This window comes from Hyperoodon ampullatus (genome assembly GCF_949752795.1).
Source record: "Hyperoodon ampullatus genome assembly, chromosome: 6".
Classification (NCBI taxonomy): Eukaryota; Metazoa; Chordata; class Mammalia; order Artiodactyla; family Ziphiidae; genus Hyperoodon; species Hyperoodon ampullatus.
Genome location: NC_136919.1, coordinates 80467734 through 80490400, shown reverse-complemented (window position 1 = coordinate 80490400; position 22667 = coordinate 80467734). Strand labels below are relative to the sequence as shown.

At 36.5% G+C, this 22667-nt stretch overlaps 1 protein-coding gene across 1 annotated transcript in view; it reads right to left on the bottom strand.

Moving 5' to 3' along the window:
* The window catches only part of TMC1 (transmembrane channel like 1), a gene marked incomplete at both ends in the record, with an annotated part of 112251 nt that extends 93159 nt beyond the window's left edge, over nucleotides 1–19092 (bottom strand). Inside the window, 5 exons of the mRNA XM_079705859.1 lie at nucleotides 120–248; nucleotides 5139–5310; nucleotides 9511–9558; nucleotides 14650–14704; nucleotides 19000–19092. Of these exons, the coding sequence (XP_079561985.1) occupies nucleotides 120–248; nucleotides 5139–5310; nucleotides 9511–9558; nucleotides 14650–14704; nucleotides 19000–19092 (497 nt within the window). The remainder of the gene's footprint in view (nucleotides 1–119; nucleotides 249–5138; nucleotides 5311–9510; nucleotides 9559–14649; nucleotides 14705–18999) is intronic.
* Nucleotides 19093–22667: the final 3575 nt, after the last annotated feature.

Here is a 22667-nt window from a genome sequence, read left to right as displayed (position 1 = left end):
AATGAGTATTATATATATGGTGTATCACATATAGTATTATCTATAATGTATAGGTAATAGAGAATTTGGGAGATCAATAGCAGGGAAAATGTTTCTAATTTTGAAAAGTGGCATCATACTTGAGAACTTCAATTTTCTTCTCCATTTTCCAAGGCTTGCATTTGACAGTAGCAATCATTTGTCTATTCTCATCTAACTCTGCCTTCAATCTTTCCAATTCCTCTTCATCAATTTCTTCTTCTTCTTCCCTTAAAAAAAAAAACAAAAAAAAAACCTCCTTTAGTAAAGTTAAGTTTTGCTTGACTTCCACACTTAAAGAATGCTATCAGATACTCAGATGATCAATGTATAGCAACTTGGCTATATATGGTGTGTGCTGAGATCCACAGCCTTAGTGCTTGTATCTGAACACTGATGCAGGATTTCTGGAAATATTATAACTTTAAACAATAGTGTTTACATTCTGAAGTACTGATACCATTTTATGTCCATAGTCTCAAATTCTCAGAACTAAAAAATGTGTGGAAACAGTTACAGATTTATCAATATATTTTCTTCTCTTCTTTGTTCCCCTGTACACCTTCCCCCACCAATTCTACATTTCATTTAAAAACTTTATTTTTCAACAAGGATAGTAAATTAGAGGTGAGCATGTCTTTGAAGTGCCCTTAAAAAATTTGTTAGCCCTGTCTCGAGAGAAAGAGAAAAACTGAAATAGGAAAAAATTTAAAAATCTATTCCTCAAAGGTAACTTAATCTGTTAATTAAACTCAAAACTTCAATTGATAAAATTCAGCTTGAAGTATATTTGATAGAAGTGAATCCTTTGAAGAGGCCTTCAAAGGAATTTAGTTTCTTACTGAGCAAATGAGATGTATCTTTTCTTTTCTGTGTTCCTAGTATTGCAAAAATATCAAAGGGTCCAAAACTCAAAGAAAACAAAATCTAAACATGAACAACATGATTTTTAAATTGAGGAATGTAATGTCCTATTGCAGAGATCCTTTTTTTTTTTTTTTTTTGGTAATAGATCGTTTCAGTTATGAGCTGTTGTTGCTTAACTTCAAATTTACCCTTCTATACTTAATATTGTGATGCTGTGGCTGTGACTCTGTAGGGTACATTTCTGGTTTGTCAGTTGGCTCATTTTTCGGCTGCCCATAGAAGACACTAAGAAGGGACTTGGTCTTTCCTTTGGTTTCCTGTTTGCTTCCTGTGGTGATGTTTACTCTTTAGTGACACTTCTTTACCCCAAGAGCTGCAGGGCCTTCCCATAGCTGCAGGTGAAACTAGTTTGCCGACTTTTCCAACACTAGCAGAACCAGCTTCATCATTCTCCTGGTAGACACCAGCACCACTTGAGCAGCAGGACCACTACAGCACCACTTCTGCAGTAGTTTCAGCTCCGTGGGTCTCTCCTCTATGCTTTTAAGGTTTAATTCCAACCTCTTTCCGTTGTTCCTCCAGCTCCTAGTACGCTATTTGCTTCCTATAGTTGCTGTCACCATGATGCTTCGTGTTCTCTTTCACCTTTCCGGTAACCTAGTTAGCAATTATTTATATCTACTAAACAGTCCTCTTATTAAATACTCTCTCTTCACTTAACTGTTGGAGTTTCTTTCTCCTAACTAGACCCTGACTGACAAAAAAAGTGCAATCCGACTCAGTGTTAGTCAGAAACATATTTTGTTGTTCACTAAACTCATGACCACGCACAGTAGGGCTATGGCAAAAGATGTTTTTGAAAGTTTCAGCTGAATAATAGGAGGACATACCCATAATTTTACAGCCCACCTTATAAAATGACTTCGCGATCTCCTTTCTTTCCTACCAATCCAGAGTTTTTAATCAGGTCATGATAACTGAAACAAACATTTAAATTAACCCTCTAAAATACACTTGTCATTGATACTTTGGTTTTTTCTGACCGATGCAGACATTTTTCTTAGAATAGTAATCCTGGTTCGAGAGAACTATGGAAATACCCTCCACTAAGATACAACTCTGATTGCCATTAGGTTGTTTCTATTTTAATTATTTGATGTTTATTATATAAAATCCTATGGTGCTGTACAACCATAATAAGATACTCACAAAGAATGATCTATTTGATGTTTGGATTTACCATGTAACTAAAGCTTATTTCTCTACATTTCTCTACATTCCTAACATTAATTATGTAGTTTCCTGCTATCTTAAACCCAGTACTTTGTATGTTTAACATATTCAAATTCTATGATTCCTTCAAAAATGATATGAAATGTCTTCAATACCCTTTTCTGATTATCCCTATGAGAATACTTTTCTCTAAGACTCTAAATCACTTTGTACTTCTCTGGCACATTTACACTGTCTTATTTCATAATAATTTGTGTCCAAGTGGACTCTCCCTTACTATATTATGAATTTCTAGAGAATGCAGGCAATTGCATATTCATATCCATATCTTCCAAAGAAATTAGCAAATTATCTTCCACAAAAGAGGAGCTGGATAAATATTTATTGAATAAATGTTTATGTACAGAGTTTTTCTGTATATTGGATTACCATCAAATATACTAAAATATAACAACGTCTTCCAAGATTAGAATGTTATGGAAAGACATTTATTCCTACACTAAATGATCTTAGACTGGTATATTTTTAAAGTCTTTGTTGTTAATTGTTGATTGCTCCAGGAAGATCATGCTGTGCTACAAGGTATAGTTGTTGCCGGCTAAGTTACCTTCAAATATGCAGGTAATTAAAATATTACATTTTTGCATAATTAAAATATAATAATGCATAATTAAAACACTGTATTACAGGGCAACTGCTTTTCTAGGAACCACTCAAAGAAAGTGCTAATCATATTAAAAGGGCATAGCACTGACATGCTTTATCTTCTAAAATTTTGGGCTAATCTGTGTAAGAATGGCTTTCTATCTTAGGTTTGATTTATTTAAACAACAGTTGTTAGGAAAAAAGAGGTATAACGTGCTGAATTTCTCAGTGCTATGAACATATTACTTATTCACTTAAAACTGGGTCAAGAAAAGCCTGTAATATTATTAGAAATACTCCAAAATGCCAAATGAGGCAGTGTTTTTTAACCATCTCCAAAGACAGTTAACATTACAACCTTGGATTTAGTTGGTTTCAAATGTTTTGTCAGTGCAAGGGAAATTTCCTAAGGTGTTTCAATTGAACATTTAAATAAAAGAAGATCAGGAATTAATTAACCTAAATAAATGTGCCCTGATTTGCCTTCTAATCTTTCTCAAAATATATTTGCTAATACATTTTCTTTAAAAAAAAAAAAAAGTGCTTATCTTCAAAATGATCACTAGAAACTGGATCCTGAAATAGAGATCAGAACTGTCAATCATTACAAATAATTTATGACACTATTTAGAATAGTTGTACAAATTGTGGCAGTAATAATATAATTTGCAAAACCTATGGAGACCAAATTCATTTTAGTCAAGTTTGGCTCTGTGGAGAAGTGGGGAGGGAGGGAGCCAGGGGTGATTCTGGCTTCTCAGAATCAGGATGAGAGTAGGATCAGCTAAGGACAGACACTTTCACAGGGACAAGATTGCCCCAAGTAACAGGGGCCAAGACCCAGTTGATTCATATGGTCCTATTTCCAGAGGTTGAGCACTGACATGAGGGCCTTGAACAGACCAGGAGACAAGAGGAATTCCCACCCAAGTCATCTTTTAAAACGGATATCTCTGAGGCACAAGTGGAGAGGAAAAGCAAATTGTGGAACACAACCTATATCATGCATATGTCTATTGGTGATGTTTTCTCAATGAAATACCACTGTCAGAAAGCATAAGCTTTGCTAGTAGGAAATATTACTACATAATAATAGCAATAACAATCACAATAAGACATGGAACTTAAAAGGGTGTTTTGTTTTTGAAAAGAACAAAACATAAAAAGCCTTGAAAAGATAGACATAAAAAATGCCAGAGTCAAAACGTAAAGCAGGTGATGTCTTAGTATTCGAAGAGAAGAAAGAGGAGGAACTTGGGGAGGAGAAGGAGAAAAAGGAAGAAGAGAAAGAAGAGGAAGAGAGATTTAAAAACTTAAATCAACAAAAATATAATGAAGAAATAGGTAGGGTTACTCTTATTTTAAAAGGAACCATCGTCTATTAATGCTAAGCTTCTCTACCTGACAAAATGTTCACATAGTTGTATTTAATTACAATTACTTATGAAGAGGAAAATAATAGCTTTTTATTGAATACTGCAATGTGTCATCTTGGGAGGCTATCTTGGAAAATTCCTCACCATTTAAAGTCCTAGGACTGTTTCAGAGGAGATCCCATCACCTCATGGTGATTCCCATGCCCCACCTGGGGTGGCAGAGAAGCTATTCTCTTAAATCCTTTCCAAGGGGTCTAGGTTTTCTATTAGTAATGTGTTTTACATGCACACTTTTCCTATCTGCCTGCCATCTGCAATTTTCCAGAAATCAAAGACTAGAAAATTATTTTCTTGGATTTTTCCTAAACGGCATTTAATATATTATTCTACACAAAGACAGCACTCAGAAAAACATTGGCCTGGTAGAACTGAAAGACACAGGGCTATATTAAAAAGGAAATGACAATCCCAATCCTCTGTAAAGGGACAGATAGTTAATATTTTAGACTTTGGGAGCTATATACAGCTCTGTCCCATATTGCTCTTTGTTATTTTTTAAACTACAGTTTTATTAAAACTGTAAGAACCATTCTTAGCCCTTGGGTTGGAATTAACCATGGTTGGCCAACCCCTGCTCTGTAAGATAAGTGATTTGGGTTCATTGTTTAGGAGTTTTTCACTTAACTTCAGTAACGATGCACTTAACTAATGGGATAACTTTAAAATATTTAAATTAACTAAATATGTTAATGACCTATGACAGTTTAGATCTTTCATAAGGGAAATTCTCATAAGTCCATTCTTAATATATATTCATTTTAAAATTCTACTTTAATATCAAAATACATTTAACTAAGTGGAGTAAAATGGCAGATGAAGCCCGTTTTTCTGAAAGTAGTTTTAATTACCAATTTTAAGGCCAGGGAGTGCCTAAAGGGAGTGGTCTTCTTTCAGTATCAGGCGCTTCTGAATGAGAAGCAATTTCAGATAAGAACTTACTGTCCTCTCCTCAACCTCCTCCTTCTCTCTTTTTCTCTGGCCTTCCTCGTTTCTTCATCCTCTGGTTCAGGTTCTGGGTCATCTTCATTGATAACATCTCTGGTCCGTTTCCTCTTTGGTCTCATGCTCTCTCTTCGAGGTAGTTTGTCTTCCTCCTCCTCTTCCTCTTCACCTAAACACAGCAGTTAATGCTTCAGTGAGCAGTATCAGAAAAGTGCTCTCCCGCTACCAAATGTATTCTTACTTTTTAATTATCATTGTCACACATCTGAGACCATAATCCAGCAATTTGCCATATCAAGATAAGATGCACCATGCCATATATATTTCATAGCCTTCCATTTAATTACATTTATCTAGGAACTCCCCTGGTGGCGCAGTGGTTGAGAGTCTGCCTGTCAATGCAGGGGACACAGGTTCTAGCCCTGGTCCGGGAAGATCCCACATACCACAAAGCAACTAAGCCCTTGCACCACAACTACTGAGTCTGTGCTCTAGAGCCCACGAGCCATAACTACTGAGCCCGCATGCCATAACTACTGAAGCCTGCGTGCCTAGAGCCCATGCTCTGCAACAAAGAGAAGCCACCGCAATGAGAAGTGTGTGCACCTCAACGAAGAGTAGCCCCCGCTCACCACAACTAGAGAAAGCCCGCAACAAAGACCCAACACAGCCAATAAATAAATAAATAAATTTAAAATAAATAAATACATTTATCTAAATTCTCATTTCTTGTGGTTTATCTACTCATATGTCAGTGTTGATCCCCAAATTCTAATAAGGCTTAGAATTCCAGCCTTTATTTACTTGGGTAACTAGATGAGTTGGAGTTTAATATCACACCATGATCTCTCAGACCAAGTTTGTAGGTTACCAATTCAACACATAAGGGTTGAATGTTTAACCACTACGTGCTAATACTACTTCTATCTCAGAACAAAGAATAAGAATGACAAGGAAATGCTACAAACCAGAATAATTTTGAAGAAATTAATGTATGCCTTGACATTCCTCCTAATTCAAATTTTTTTTTAATTGAAGTATAGTTGATTTACAATACTGTGTTAGTTTCAGGTATACAGCAATTGATTCAATTATACATACAAATATATATATATTTTTCAGATTATTTCCCTTTATAGGTTTTTATAAGATACTGAATACAGTTCCCTGTGTTACACAGTAAATCCTTGTTGCTTACCTATTTTATGTAAAATTATTCTCATTCTTGACTTCAAATATTTCTTCTTTTGCCTAGTTCTTCCTCTTTCTTAAATGAAATTGATAGTAAATACCTTTGCTTGATCATTTTATCTTTTTGATTAGAAATAGATATAAATAACTTGTAAATTTAATACAAAACTGAGAGAAATGATATTATTTTATTTTATTCATCAACTAACAATTAATGCCTCATATGTCCATAACTTCTTCGGAAGCTTCCAGATAAAGAGTAGAGGGAGAATTCAGTTCCTTCCTTCACCATTTGTGACATACATCCTACTTCACTTTCACTTTTGTTTTTTAACTTCTGATATTTAGAGTAAACTTCTGATGTTTATTACAAAAAAACAAATATTACTCATAATTATCACTATCTTTTTTTTTTTTTTTCTTGCGGTACACGGGCCTCTCGCTGTTGTGGCCTCTCCCGTTGCGGAGCACAGACTCCGGATGCGCAGGATCAGTGGCCACGGCTCACAGGCCCAGCCGCTCCACGGCATGTGGGATCTTCCCGGACCGGGGCACGAACCCATGTCTCCTGCATCGGCAGGCAGACTCTCAACCACTGCGCCACCAGGGAAGTCCCTATCACTATCTTCTTAAATAGAAGCTACTTAGGGAAAAATTTGTGCTTTAATGGAAAACTGTGAATTGCCTGCACCATACCCTTCTGTGTTACCTGATTCTGATTCTTTGGAAGCTATTTTGTAACTTTGTAAGTTACGGATAACTAGATAGCAATGCAAAATAGTTCTTGTCTGTAGATAAGCAAGTGAACTCTGTTCAATGCAGAGACAACCTTCCACCACCGAAAAAGAAAATGAAAGAAAAAATCCCCAAAACAGTCATGCCTTATTTGCACAATCATTTCAATACTCCTGATCTATAAATATATCTGTTCTTTGAATTTTCCTTTAACTGGTAACTGCTATAAATGCCTCACCAGATTCCTCATTTATTCATTAAATGTCTTCATTTTTACACGTGTGTGTCATTATTTTATCTTTTAAAATTTTTTGTTATCTTTTTAACATTACTTATCAAAATTTTTTTATTGATATTTCAAATCTAAGATCTAAATATTACCATTATTACTAAAGTTTGACTAACAGAAAGTAACAGGAGAGTAACTTTTCTAACCGGGTTTGGAAAACTATATTTTGTCATCAAAACCAAGAATGAGTTTCCATTTGTTAAATACTGTGGCAAACGTTGTATGTTATTTGAACCCCACTCTTGCATTCTGAAAATTTACCCAGCCTTTATTATTCATTTAGTCACTAATTATAGAAAGAAGAGAGCCTCATAGGAACTGAGAAACAATTTCACCCACAAATAGCTCGAAAACTCTAGCAGCCACTTACTACCCTGCATTTTAGTATATTTCATATTAAGGCTAAACTATTAAGCTTGCAGTTTGACCATGGATGAAGAGTGTATTATTATATTTATATTTTAGCACTTAGGACAAAAAGGCTATATTTAGTGCTTTAACTAGTTTCCAAATATTCAAATTCTTAAAAAAAGGAATGTTTTACAGTTGCCTACTAAATGTGGATTTGCATACATTACCTTTTGGAATGGGCTTGATTCAGTTTTGAAGGGTAGCAAAATATACCACGTCAAAAAGGCATTCTGAATATACCACCCCAAAATATGCCACTTTGGTGTACTGACTATTTTGAGCTGTAGCACTTGAAAAACAGCAAATGCAGGAAGAGACTTTCTCTGAACTTCTCTTATCTGCTTGAAGACAGAGTCTCCAAAAGGAGCTCAACTGTCATAAATCCCCTGCCCAGGAGTTTCATCCCCAAGGAAGATTGACTATTATCACAGGAGAGGAGACTATAGGTCAACACCACGTGCAGACACACTTTATCATAAACTATCATACTTCCCATCTATTCTCCTAAAACTTATTTATTCTCTCCCAAGAGACCTACATGCCCTCCCTCTCCCCTCTTTAGATGGTGTTCAAATCTAAATTTTAAGCCACCTCACAGTTACTCATTTTCCTGGATATCTCTCATGTATACATGAGGTGTTTGCGTTAATAAACTTCTGGTTTGTTTTGGTTTATTTCTTGTTAAACTGTCTTATATTATAGGGGTATCAGCTAAGAACTCAGGAGGGTAGAGGAAAAATTACTTTTCCTCCCTGACAGTAGTCAAGTCATAGCATCTAGGATCTATGTGAGACTCTGGGCTGTTTTCATGTAAAATGTACCAAATTAATGAAAACAACTGTCATCATGAACATTCACTGGCTGTCATGTTGGGCTCAGGGTTTTTTTTTTTTTTTTTTTTTTTTTGTGGTATGTGGGCCTCTCACTGTTGTGGCCTCTCCCGCTGCGGAGCACAGGCTCCGGACGCGCCCTCTCAGCAGCCATGGCTCACGGGCCCAGCCGCTCCGTGGCATGTGGGATCCTCCCAGAGCGGGGGCACGAACCCGTGTCCCCTGCATCGGCAGGCGGACTCTCAACCACTGCGCCACCAGGGAAGCCCGGGCTCAGGTTTTTAATTGACAGTGTTGAGGTATTCTCTAATTGAACTCTTCTTGAGATGCTGCTCTTTCAGTTTTGGTAAACTCAAAACTTTTGCTCATATAATGATCTTTCTCTGTTCCAGTCCATGAGGGGTCTGCATGCCTGGAAAGGGGTCACAGCTCTTGAGCTGAACCTACTCAAAGTAAAAACAACAGAGCAATTCTGACAAAATACCCATGAATTCAGTACAAAAGAACAGGTTTTTTCATTTTTATTGAACCACCTGATCAGTTCAGTCAAAAAGGTCAATCTGTTATACTGTAATAGATTCAGCCTTAGAGAAAAGCTTTTAGGACAAAGATTTTCATGGGGGAAAATAGTAAAGAAATAAAAGAGCAAATTTTTTCTAAACTACCATCTACTTAATCATGAGTAAATTATAAATTGGGTGGAATGCGTGTGTGCCAATTGAATGGAATCTCGAGTAGAGATTCTGTTTGATGGTCTTGATCTCTTTTGTGAGACCATCGAAAGTTATCCACACATGCTCCTCTGCTTGCATATGGTAGCATATTCCCACAAGATAACAGGATGAATCCCCTGAATTCGCTGCTATTCCACAGGAAACATATCCCAAGTGGGGATATGTCCATCCCCACTTACTTGAACTTTCCTCAGTATCATCTTCTTCTTCCTCCACTTGGATTTGCACTGTTGAAGAAAGAAAAAATATAGCAATTCTTTAAATGATGGTACAATTGTTAATAACTGGTTTTTACTGTTATTATTTTCATTGTAAAGTTTTTTGTGCAGTTAATAAATTTTTTCAATAAACTTGTCAAAATAAGCATTGTTTATTAAAGATATACAGCTACAATACCTTATACAGTGCTGTGCAAGGACTTCTCTGCTTCATCATCTTCAACAATTTGCAAAACATATCAATCATAAACCTGTCAACTCAATTCAAAATAACTTCAACCAAAATAAATTCTGTACTGCAATAAGCAGACTTAGAGTGTGTTGGGTCATTTCATTCTATGGTAAAAGGAATTGTTGGCAAAGCTATATACACATGCACAAACCACTTGGTTATTATAAATAAAGTTATTAAAATAGACAATATTTCATTATGACCAGGTACCCAGTGTCAAAGAATCTTTCAAAAATGCTTAAAACCTGATATTTCCTATTTCAATTATTTCTATAGGTATTATATGCATACAGCTTAAATATTCCCATATATGATTTACCTTGACTATGTGGAGACAGGTGATTCTACAGTTCTTTCCAAGACAAAGAACACTTCTTCTGTCTACTCCTCACCTCATCCTCAGCATCTTGTTTTTAGATTTGCTCCATTTTTATAAAGGCATATAAAGGTTTTATAAAATTTTAATGATACAGTAATATAGGAAAATATATTAACTGGCAGATTTTTTCCCCTTGTCAACTACTGTCCATTCATCACAGGTTGAGTCAGCCAGAGACAAAGATCTGCAAATTGCCATGGTAAAAATTACAGTAGACTATTTCTTTAAACCATGAGTCTAGTAACTCATTTAAAATATTAATTTACATATTTTTATTTAAGGTGGATGGGCATAAGTCCAAAAAAGCAAAGATAACAAACGATGTTGTTGTGAACAGAGGAAACAACCTCTGGTTTTGTTTCTGCTCAGCACTGTCAAAGGTTATTATTCAGAACTTGACAGGCATATTGAAAAGGCAGCACACTCAGAGTTTAAATTCCATTCACAAAGAAGATTATTGTAAAAGCACTTTTTGCCTTTAAACAGCATCTGCGTAAAAATTTTTAGGATATGCAAAAATGTTATCACTCAACATCAGCCACAGAATGTGAAAATAAGTGTTCTTTTGTTCAGAGTGGACATACGCCTCTGTCACTGGTTGTAACTGGATCTGCACAGGACAAAGGTCTTTATGTCACTACTGAGAGTTCGCAATAGTGAAGGCAGACACTTCTCAGAGATATTTTACATTCAACAATAGGCCATGGTCTTTATTTGCAATTAATGCTGCCACCAAGTTTCTTCAGCCAAAGAATAATTCACTGAGGAAGGCATCTTAATGATATAAGATTAGCCTTAGAGCAAGGTCTGATCAGCGTGCATAATATAGAAACAGCTGAGGACAAATGGCAAAATCTGACACACAGCCTCTTTTGCGCCATGCATAGCCAAAGCAAAAATTCACATAAAATGCTATAATGATTTGCAATAATCAACTCACTAGACATGATTAAATAAAGTTAAATAATGAAATGGAGGAAAATACTAAACAAATAGAAATACAAGCAAATCTTTAGGAAGGATCATATATTAAACAAAAGCAGCAGAATGAAATGTCCCAAGCCAAGGAGATGAGCAAGAAATAAATTTCCTCTGACAACCAGGGGAGAGAAAAAGCAGGGCTGGAGTCATAGGTCATCTTTTCAGGTACAGGAAGGATAGTTATAAATGGCCATTAAATAAAACCTAAAAATCCATAAGGGGAGATAGCCCTGTGGTTGCAAGTAAAGAAGAAAAAAGAGCTATGGTTTCTGAGTGATGTAATGGAGAGTATTGCAGAAATAGCCCCTTCACTCCTCTTCAGGTGACTTTCCAACAGTGATACTCATCTGTGCATGTTCATCTGCACATTTTCAGTAGGTGCCTTCTTTATTCAACAGCATTCCTTTTGTCTGGAAGCTGAGTCAGGGGCCATGGAACAGTTGTTTTTTTTGTTTTTGTTTTTGTTTTTTACGCGGGCCTCTCACTGTTGTGGCCTCTCCCGTTGCGGAGCACAGGCTCCGGACGAGCAGGCTCAGCGGCCATGGCTCACGGGCCCAGCCGCTCCGCGGCATGTGGGATCTTCCCGGACCGGGGCACGAACCCGTGTCCCCTGCATCAGCAGGCGGACTCTCAACCACTGTGCCACCAAGGAAGCCCCGGAACAGTTGTTTTTATAGTTACTGTAACCATAATTGGTTTATTATTGATTCAAACCCTCAGCAAAGGCATCATCAGCATCAAGAACTAAACAGCAGCACCCTGACCAGGAGATTGAAGACTCCATCAAGAGCCTCAGACCAAGCTTAATTTTAATGGAACACTATTTGGTCTGAAAAGCAACTGTCAATGCTGATCTGCATCTCCTGCAACTCAAAGCGATGCTGAAGGACCAATCTAAGAAGCCCCTCCCAGACAAAAGCCTGTGCAAAAGAATAACTCAGAACACTTAAATGGGAGTTACAGACTGTTTTTCCCTTCTCAGACAATTTTCGGCACGGCCTATTGCCATCCCTTCTCTCAGCAGTCCTTAGTAGCTTGCTCCCAATCATATGACCACCCTCATGTTGTGGATGCTTCCCAAAGCCTATTGATTATGTACTTTAAAAATAACCTGTCTCCTGGGGAGTGATGGGAGGACAGTGAAGGGGGGGAGTGGTTTCCTGTCTAAATGTTGAAGGCAGCAAGCAAAACTGCAATGAAGTACGCTTATTTAAGAGAGAAATATGCAATAGGAGCAGATGAACTCCTAGGCAACCCAGATCCTCATTTCATGCAAATAGACACAGTAATTAAAAACAGTAAAAGGAAACAACAGCAAAATGTCACATTTCAGAGGCATTGGAATCGTTCAGAAAAGTGGATGTTGTTCCAGGCTTTCTTTTTCAATCTATAGTACGGTGAAAGTATTTTATGGTTCTTCAGTATCAGTGGCCCAGTGGCAGGAAGAGTTTAATGATATTGCCTGTTCCTCTAGTTTTTTAAGGGATTATTGTAGCACCAGGTCATTACTTTGGAAACTGAAAATTCATTTATTCAATTAGCATTTATTGTGCATTTACAAGGGTCTACAGAGCAAAGTGCTCTGGAGTAGGAGTTTGTAAACTGTAGAAGGAAATAACCATCCTTAAGGAGTCTTGCTATTTGATGCAAAATAATGACTTTATAACTCATACCTAAACTCAAGTTTACTTGGGTTATACCAGCAATGTACTAATTATGTTTATTAGCAATGTACTAGTGTGTTTCTTTTTAGGGTTCCTTTGTGTGTGAGGAAATGTCAACATCAGCTCCTCGCATATAAAATGGAGTACATTTCCAGGGAATAGAGCCCATATTTTATAATTACTATAAATGGAGTATAACCTTTTTTAAAAATGGAAAAATGATGTGAAAATTTATATACAATAAGGGGAAGTCAATTAACTTTGATATTTTTAAAAAGGCACTACCATTATCAAAACTGTGCCTATACACACACTTTCATGTTCTCTTGTGAAATGGTAGAAACCACTCATTAATTAAATTTGAATTGTATTACCTAAGAAAAAATAAATAAAAAATAAATGAGGTACCTTTCATCTCAGAATAAAGTGCCCTGAGACAGATATTAATCTATGCCATAACAAGCACATTTCCAAATCTTAGCTGAAGAAACTATGTCATCAGTATGTGGTATAATGTGGAATATGAGAGGAAGAGAAGAATCAAGGACAATCCCAAGGTTTTTGGCCTGGGCAGCAGCGGGTGGAGTTTCAAGGAAAGGAGATAGGAGGCTCTAGGGAGAATAGCTTAGGTAGGAACAGTTGAAGTTCAGTAGTTTAATTTGAATAGATGGAGTCACCAAACCATACTGAAGTATCATTTCCCCTGTAGAGAATGGCACAGCACTCGGCTTCCATTCATTTATGAAAAAACTATTATTGGTGGGTTTTAAGTAAGGAACAGAAGCCACTCTCTGTGAAAGTGAACAAAAATGATGGAATGTGGGCTTCCCTGGTGGCGCAGTGGTTGAGAGTCTGCCTGCCGATGCAGGGGACATGGGTTCGTGCCCCGGTCCGGGAGGATCCCACATGCCGCGGAGCGGCTGGGCCCGTGAGCCATGGCTGCTGGGCCTGTGCGTCCGGAGCCTGTGCTCTGCAACGGGAGAGGCCACAGCAGTGAGAGGCCTGCATACCGCAAAAAAAAAAAAAAAAAAATGATGGAATGTGATTCTTCTTCCTCTCAAATATCTACCTAGGACATAAAATCTGATTCAGTTTAAATCAGCAGCTCCTTTTATTTTTGCTACTTTTAGGTTAGATAAGAAGATACTCATGACATTTGTTTATAACAATCCCAAGTCCTTCAAATGATGGAATCGAGCATGATATTTTGGAAGCCAATGAGTAAAAAGAATAATTATTTAGCTCTTATATCAATCAAATACCTTAATGAACCTGTAAACTATAAGACATTTAAAAAATCCTCAGGAGTGGAAATAACAGAATGAGATCATTACACTTAAATATAAACAAGGTATCTGGGGGAAAGGTTTAATGTGACAGACCTAGGCTGATACTCTTTCTGCAGGTGCCAGCACCTTTCCTTAATACCATTAAAAACCTTAAAACCATAAGGTCTTCCTTAAGACCATTGAAAAAAACCTTGGGGCACATATGTTCAAGAACACTCTGATGGAAACTTGTATAATAAATGCCAAAAGGCTGGTCATATTTTCAAACATTATAATATCTTGGAGATACTAAATAGTTATTTTAAATCACTGTGGTTATAAAATTACAAAAACAATAATTTTGGTTTTTGGTAAGACTCACCAAAGAAGGAGACAGGGCAGGCAAAAAAAAAAAAAAAAAAAAAAAATAGTAGCTGTCATTCTCTAATGTTTTTCCTTTTAGATAATATTTATTTTTGAGGCTCTTTAGTCCTTAAGAAGCAGAGAATAAATAGCTGCTGATGCCTGCTTTATTAAAAACACAATATAACATATTGTAGTTGCATTGAGGAATACAGGAAGAGAATGAAGTCTGTGGAGAAACACGTTTTACTACGAGGTTCCAGAGAGACTAACAAAAAGAAAAATAGAAAATTCACTCAAAATAAAGATTCCCCTTCTATCCTTTCCCAATGAAAATAAACTTTTTTTATACACATAAGAAGAGGGGAAGGAGATGCACCCCGAATAGTTTGGCACTTTTTCCTTCTGTTTTTATGTTACATGAAATTAAAATTAAACAGGCTGAATGACATGGGTAGCTGGTATGTTTCCAAATTCTACCACCCCTGAGCCACAAGAGCAAATATGAAATGATGAAGCATAGTTCTTCAAATGGTAAATTATATACAGGAGTATTTGTGAGAAACTGCAATTAGATATTTCTTGACACCACTGGTCTACAGAAAGAACAAAAACAACTCTTATCCTATGTGGTTTGGAGGGTTGACTTTTTTTAAACTACACACATTCAGTAAATAAATAGCTATTTACAAAGGCATTTAGAGCTCTCTGTGGTTACAGAAAAGTAAGTGGTGAGTCTTTCTTTGCATTCAGATTATTTTGGGGCAAAGGACATTTCTTATTTAACCCTGTTGTCATAATATATATTCAGAATGTGTGCTCTCACATTGCAATTACTGCCATAAAGGGCAACCACTGTAAATAAGTGTGCTGAAATGAAAATACGTTCTCTTGTGTGAGTTTCTGTGGCTACTAACCAGATGAAAATAGTGTGCTATAAACCCTTGGTGGCTATGCTTATATATCCTTGGATTGCTTAGAACCAAAAGGAATCTTTCTGTCTCCCGCAGCATTTCTGTAATATTCCCAGTCATGAAGAAGAAGGGTCAGGATTCACGGGTAAACAAACAAAACAAAACAAACAAAAAACACAAGAACTGTGAAACAAGTGAAAGCAGACGATTGTCCTCAGAGCATAAAGAAGCTTGAAGCAAGGCTGGCCGAACTCTGTACAGTCTTTACACATCCTTCTTAGCACCAGCTTTTGTTCACAGAGAAGATGCTAATTACTTCTCATTAGCATACATTAGCAAATGTTAATGAGTGTCTTCTAAAGAACAAAAGGCAGTGGGGTCAGAGTCAGGATGAAGGCTGATGGGTGAGAGAAGTGCTGCAACACAAGACAGAGGCAGAATAAAGAAAATGAGAGCAGGGGCTTCCCTGGTGGCGCAGTGGTTGAGAGTCCGCCTGCCGATGCAGGGGACACGGGTTCGTGCCCCGATCCCGGAAGATCCCACATGCCGCGGAGCGGCTGGGCCCGCGAGCCATGGCCGCGGAGCCTGTGTGTCCGGAGCCTGTGCTCCGCAACGGGAGAGGCCACAGCAGTGAGAGGCCCGCGTACAGCAAAAAAAAAAAAAAAAAAAAAAGAAAATGAGAGCAGCTTAGAACTTGGATTTGTTTTCTGAAATTTAGAACTCATCTCTTTGACAAAATATTAATAGGAGTAAGGATGAAATAATTTAGTTTATTTTTTCCTAAAGAAAAAGAAAAAGCAAATCATTGGCTGGAATGAATCATTCTTTTTTCTGTTCTTTAGCTGCTTAGGAACAATTACACTTTATAGGATTTGCTACTGACTAGGATATTAGCTAACATTGTCTTCAGTTAATGAAAAGGAATTCTGAATTCTAGATGCCCTCAGGAGTTTATAAGCATTGTGACCACCTATCCACCCATGCCAATTTTTTCCTCACAGGCTCAATTTATAATATTCAGTAAGACTAAACCCTTAAGTAGTTTGTATGCAGTCTGTCATTTTATTGAAATAGCTCACATAAAATGTGGTATATGTGTTAATTTATAACCTATGGGCAGCTGGTTAACATCTGAGTACTCTAGTTAGTAATCCACGATGGTAGGATGGAGATTTAACATCTGAAAGAATAGTCAGAAGCACTTCAGCCATCTCTATCTCAAATTTACACTAGATGGTTTGTTAATCGGAGTAATGTTTTTTACAAGTGAACTCGTGAAATTAAATGTGTGTGTGAGAGAGAGTGAACCTATTGGTTTGTTTCTCGGAAGAATCCTAATACAAAGAGCATCTGCCTTCAGGATCATCTTGATGGAAGTAGACAAATACTAGAAACAATAACACAGAATATAATGGAAAGTTCTACCAGAGAAATACAAGCAAAAGATCTATTAGAGTTCATAAGAGAATGAGATTATGCTCATTAGGGAATTTCGGGATATTCGCTTTTTGTCACATTTCTTCAAATATTTCTGGAAATAGGCAGGAGACTAATCAATATAAATAAACGTGTTTCACTACTTGATTCCATTTGGATTAATTCCAATTCCTTCAAGATCATGGCCATAAAGAACAAAGTTTAGGGAATTCCCTGGTGGTCCAGTGGTTAAGACTTGGACTTTCACTGCTGTGGATCCGGGTTCAATCCCTGGTTGGAGAGCTAAGATCTCACAAGCTGTGCAGTGTGGCCCCCAAAAAAGAACAAAGTTTATTTCCATGACTGGCCTAGTACTGAAAAAATATGGCCTAGTCCTAAAAAAGGACTTTTTTTCATTTGGGTTCCTAAGACTATTGCATTCATATCCTAGAACTAGAAAAGACAACTCAGAATTTTCAAGTTGGCAGCTGGCTCTAGCAGAAAGCCTGAGTTTTTAACTCAGACAAAATCATATTTGAGTTTTGGCTCTGCCACAATTTTGTGCCACAACTTTGGATAATTTATTTAAATTCTCTATGCCTTAGAGAAAGGAAGGGATAATAACCATTATACAAGGAGAACTAAATGTAATAAATGCATGCATTGTACATAATATAGTGCCTGGCACATAGCAAAGGTTATAATAATTGACAAGGATTGTTCAAACGCTTTAACACATACTTAAACACAAAATTTTGACATCTTTCACCTAAAATTCTAGTAAGACAGAAAGACACATCTACTTTGACTGTTACCTTAATATTTTGCACTCTGCAAGTAGGAAAATTGCCACAGTATTCAGTCTGAGATTAGGTTAAAGACTAATCATCAAAAGGTAAAGACAAGGAATAAAATATTACCCTAAACTCTCCGTTTCTTGATACTCTTAGCTACCCCTCACATGCCTGTTTATGATGCCAACCAGCGTTGAAAGTCGTGCTGCCTAAGCCAATGGGCAACTTCACTAGGCAACTTTTGATTGCAGCGATTGAAGAAGCACTTGTAGCACAGGTTTAAGTTGAACAAAAAGCAACTGGCATCCACAGGACAAACTATTATGACTGTGTGGCAATAGAAAAACAGAGGTGTAGGGTGGGGAGTACTTAAGACAGTACCTGACAGTCTGCCAAGTCCACTAAAAGTTGGGATCTTGTCCCTGCTAATATATCAGTATCCTGATTATAAGTGATTTTTTGTTTTCAGTTAAAGGTAATCAATTTTATCTTGATTAAATGCCAGAAGGTTGGGAGTACAATTGTAACCATTATGTCCCACAGGGAGAGTCTGTCACACAGAGTGAAGTAAGTCAGAAAGAGAAAGACAAATACCATATGCTAACACATATATATGGAATTTAAGAAAAAAAAAAATGTCATGAAGAACCTAGGGGTAAAACAGGAAGACACAGACCTACTAGGGAATGAACTTGAGGATATGAGGAGGGGGAAGGGTAAGCTGTGACAAAGCAAGAGAGACATATATATACACTATATATATGCATGGACATATATACACTACCAAACGTAAAATAAATAGCTAGTGGGAAGCAGCCACATAACACAGGTAGATCAGCTCGGTGCTTTGTGACCACCTAGAGGGGTGGGATAGGGAGGGTGGGAGGGAGGGAGATGCAAGAGGGAAGAGATATGGGAACATATGTATATGTATAACTGATTCACTTTGTTATAAAGCAGAAACTAACACACCATTGTAAAGCAATTATACTCCAATAAAGATGTAAAAAATAAAATAAAATAAAATAAATAAATAAATAAATAAATTTTAAAGGGGGAAGGGCAATAGTTAAACGTTAAGATCTAAACCTAGTTCTATGACAGCCAGGTGGGAGGTAGGAAAGAAAGCTGATGTTGATTAAGAGGAGACCCCCCTTTAAAAGAGCAACAAATAAATTCAGGTGCTCATTACAATTTTAACTCCCCATTATCCCTTCCTTTTCTTTCCGTGAGATGGACTTACTTTGGTTATTGAGACAAGCCACATCCTAAATCCAGAAAGCAGGACCAGACTACATGAGGCTCAGTTTCCTAATCCAATATAGTACATTCTTCAGGCAGTTGAAGGTAGGACTAAAGCTCTAATGCTAACGTCAGAAACTATTTGGCCTACGTAACGTAATCAAGTATTCCCCAAGAAGCTAGCTCCTAGGTCTTACTGAGCCAGAAGGGACTTTCAGCTCTTGGCTCTTGAAGGTGGTCTTATCACTCAGACATTCGTCAGAACTGTTCAGTTCCACATCCTGTCTCATGTGTCATGAGATGTCACTGTGAATGCATGTGTGTGTGTGTGTTTGTGTGTGTGGAAGAGAGGGAGAGAGAGAGATAGAGAGAAAGAGAATTTTAAAAGACTTAAGGAAAATTTCAGAATCCTGGACTTCTCTTCATAGCCTCTGCATTATTCTCAACCATCTACTTACAGTAAGTTAGTTCTAAGCAACAAATTGTGCCAACTGCCTGTGCTTGGTAAAGTTGACTGCTCACCTTGTAGGCCAATTATCTTCAATAGCCTAATGGCCAGAAATGAGATTAGCTTATTTTTTATTCATCAGCTCAGCCTGGCAGCATTGAGAGTATGTTTTAATGGATTCCGTGGTCAAAGGCCATCAGTTTTCTTCTTCACTCTGTGACACTGAGTTATGCCACTGTCTCCAAACCTCTTCTCCTGTCTCCCAAATCCTCGAGGATGTGTAGCAGGGAGAGGCCTAGGCAGTACTTTCTAAAACTTTAGTGTGCATCAGAATCACCTGGAGAGCTTATGAAAACACAGATTCCTGGGCCTCACCCACAAATACTGATTCAGTAGGTGGCCCCAATAATTGGCTTTTCTAAAAAGCTTCCAGGTGATGTTAATAATATTGCTAGTTTTCAAACCATGCTTTGGGAACCACTACTTTGAGGCATCCTGAGGGAATGGGGAAAGTTAATATGCGCCTGCCATCTTCTTTTAGGAACTATAACTCTTGTGACCTAGAAACTGTCTTATTTTGATTGTCCACCATTATGCCAATACACTGTCTTAATTACTATAGCTTCATAATGAACCATGAGGGCAAATATGTCTTCCAAGTTTCTTATTCTTTTACAAAGATGTTTAGTCTCTTCTAGGTTCTTTGCATTTCTATACACAGTTTAGAATCAGCTTGTCAATTTATGCAAAAAAATTGTAAAAGCCAACTAAGATATTGATTGGAATCATGTTGAATCTACAGATCAGTTTGGGGAGAATTGATAACAATATTGAATCTTCAATCCACAAATAAGTATATCCATTTATTTAGATCCTCTTTAATTCCTTTCAGCAATGTTTTGTAGTTTTCAGTGTTCAGGTCTTACACCACTTTAATTTCAGTTTCTGATTGTTGTTTTTATACATTGGTCTGTGGTTTTCTTAGAATGTCTGTCTGATTCCTTGAGTAGAAAGAATTCTCCAGGGAAGCAAGTAGAACTTGATATATTCTTGTGGGGAAGTTTTAAACAGTAAATTCAATTTCTATTCAGGTTATCTATTTCTTCTTGAGTGAGCTTTAGTAGGCTATCATACAAGTAATTTGTACAATTTACCTAAGTTGTCAAATTTATTGTCATGAGTTGTTCATAATATTGCCTTATTATTCCTTCATCACCTACAGAATTTGTAGTGATATCTTCTCCCTCATTTCTGTCTTCTGTTACTAGATGAATAACTGTTTAATTAAAATTATTATTTCCTCTTGATAAATTCCTGATTAGTCTGGCCAGTGGTTTATCAATTTTATTGATCTTCTCAAAGAACAAGTTTTTGGTGTCATTTTCTCTATTGACTTTGTTTTCTACTGATTTCAGCTTTAGCCCTTATTAACTACTTTCTTCTGCTTATTTTGAGCTTTATTTACTCCTTTTCTTTTTGGTTTCTTAAAGGAGAAACTAGGATTACTGATTTGAGACCTTTCCTTTTTTCTAATCTAGGTGTATAATACTACAAATTTTCTTTTAAATACTGTTTTAGCTGCTTCTCAAAAATTTTGAAATGCTATGTGTTTATTTTAATTCAGTACCAAACCCTTTCTAATTTCTCTTCTGATTTATTATTTGACCCAAGGGTTATTTAGAAGTGTGATATTTACTTTCCAAATTTGGGGGGATTTTCCAGATATCTTTTGCTATTGATTTCTAATTTAATTTCACCATAGTCAGAGATTATACTCTGTATAATCTGAATCTTTTCAAACATATTGAGACTTATTTTATGACCTAAAATATGGCATATCTTGCTAGATGTTCTATATGCCTTTGAAAAGAGTGTGTATTCTGTTTTTCTTAGGTGGAGTTATATAAATTTCAATTAGTTCAACATGGTTGATAGTGTTGTGGAGGTCTTCTATATGCTTATTAATTTTTTTACTTGTTCTAACAATTATTACAAAAAAGGGTGCTGAAATCTGACTATAATAATGAATTTGCCTATTTTTCCTTGCAGTTCTATCAGTATTTGCTTTATGTATTTTGAAGTTCTGTTATTAGGTATATAAGTGTTTACATTTGTTATTTCCTCTTGATAAATTTACCCCTATCTGTATGAAATGGCATTCTTTATTCCTGGTAATATTCTTTGATCTGAAATAGAACTCAACCAATATTAACATGGTCACTCCAGCTTTCTTTTGATTAGTTTCATATGACTTTTTGTTTCCATCCTTTTTACTGTTAACCTATTTGTATCTTTATACTGAAAGTGGGTTCCTCATAGACAACATATAGTTGAATCTTGATTTTTGAATCTAATCTGACAGTTTCTAACTGTTAATTTGGGTATTTAGACCATTTACATTTAATGTGCACATCTACATAATTGGGCTTTAAATCTATCCTCTTGCTATTTAATTTTTGTTTGTCTGATCTCTTTGTTTTTGCTTTCCTCTTTTCAGCCTTCTTTTGGATGAACTGACTTTCCCAGTGATTCTAGTTTACTGTCTCTTATGGGTTACTATCTATACTCTTTCTGATGCTACACTGAGTGGTTGATTTAGGGTAAAGTGGTACTTAATAATAGTCTATCTTCAGGTGATATACCATTTCATGTATAGTGTAAAACCTTACACCAGTATGTTTCTATTTCTTCCCTTCCAGACTTCGTGCTACTATTGTCATACATATTTTCAAGTTCACTAATCTTTTCTTTTGCAATATCTAATCTGATGTTAATCCCATGTAGCATATGCTTCATCTCAAACACTGTAGTTTTTATCTGTAGAAGTTTAATTTTATCTTTTTAATTTCACCTATGCCGCTACTTAATTTTCCCATTAGCCTCTTGAATGTGTGTAACATAGTTATAATAACTGTTTGTCTACTAATTATATCATCTGTGTCATTTATGGGGCAATTATGTTTATTTTTCTTATAATTATGTGTATTTTTATGCTTCTTTGTATTCATGATAATATTTGATTACATAATAGATATTATAAATTTTTCCTTATTGGGGTGTTAAATATTTTTATATTCCTATAAATATTCTTCAGTTTTTTTCTGGTATGCATTTAAGTTACTTCAAAACAGTTTTATCCTTTAGAGTCTCACTTTTAAGCTGTTAGGTGGGACTAGAACAACATATGGTCTAGGGCTAATTTTTCCCTATTGCTGAGGAAAAACGCTTCTGATTACTCTACCTGGTATCGCATGAATTCTGAGGTTTTATATTCTTGCTGGTGGAAAGGGGAACTATTCCCAGACCTGTGCAGGCTCTAGTGATTGCTCCCTCTAATCCTTTTGGGGGTTCTTTCCCCAACCACTTGCATGCATGGATCATTATTCAGTTGAAGAGTCAGTAGGAACAGTGCAGATC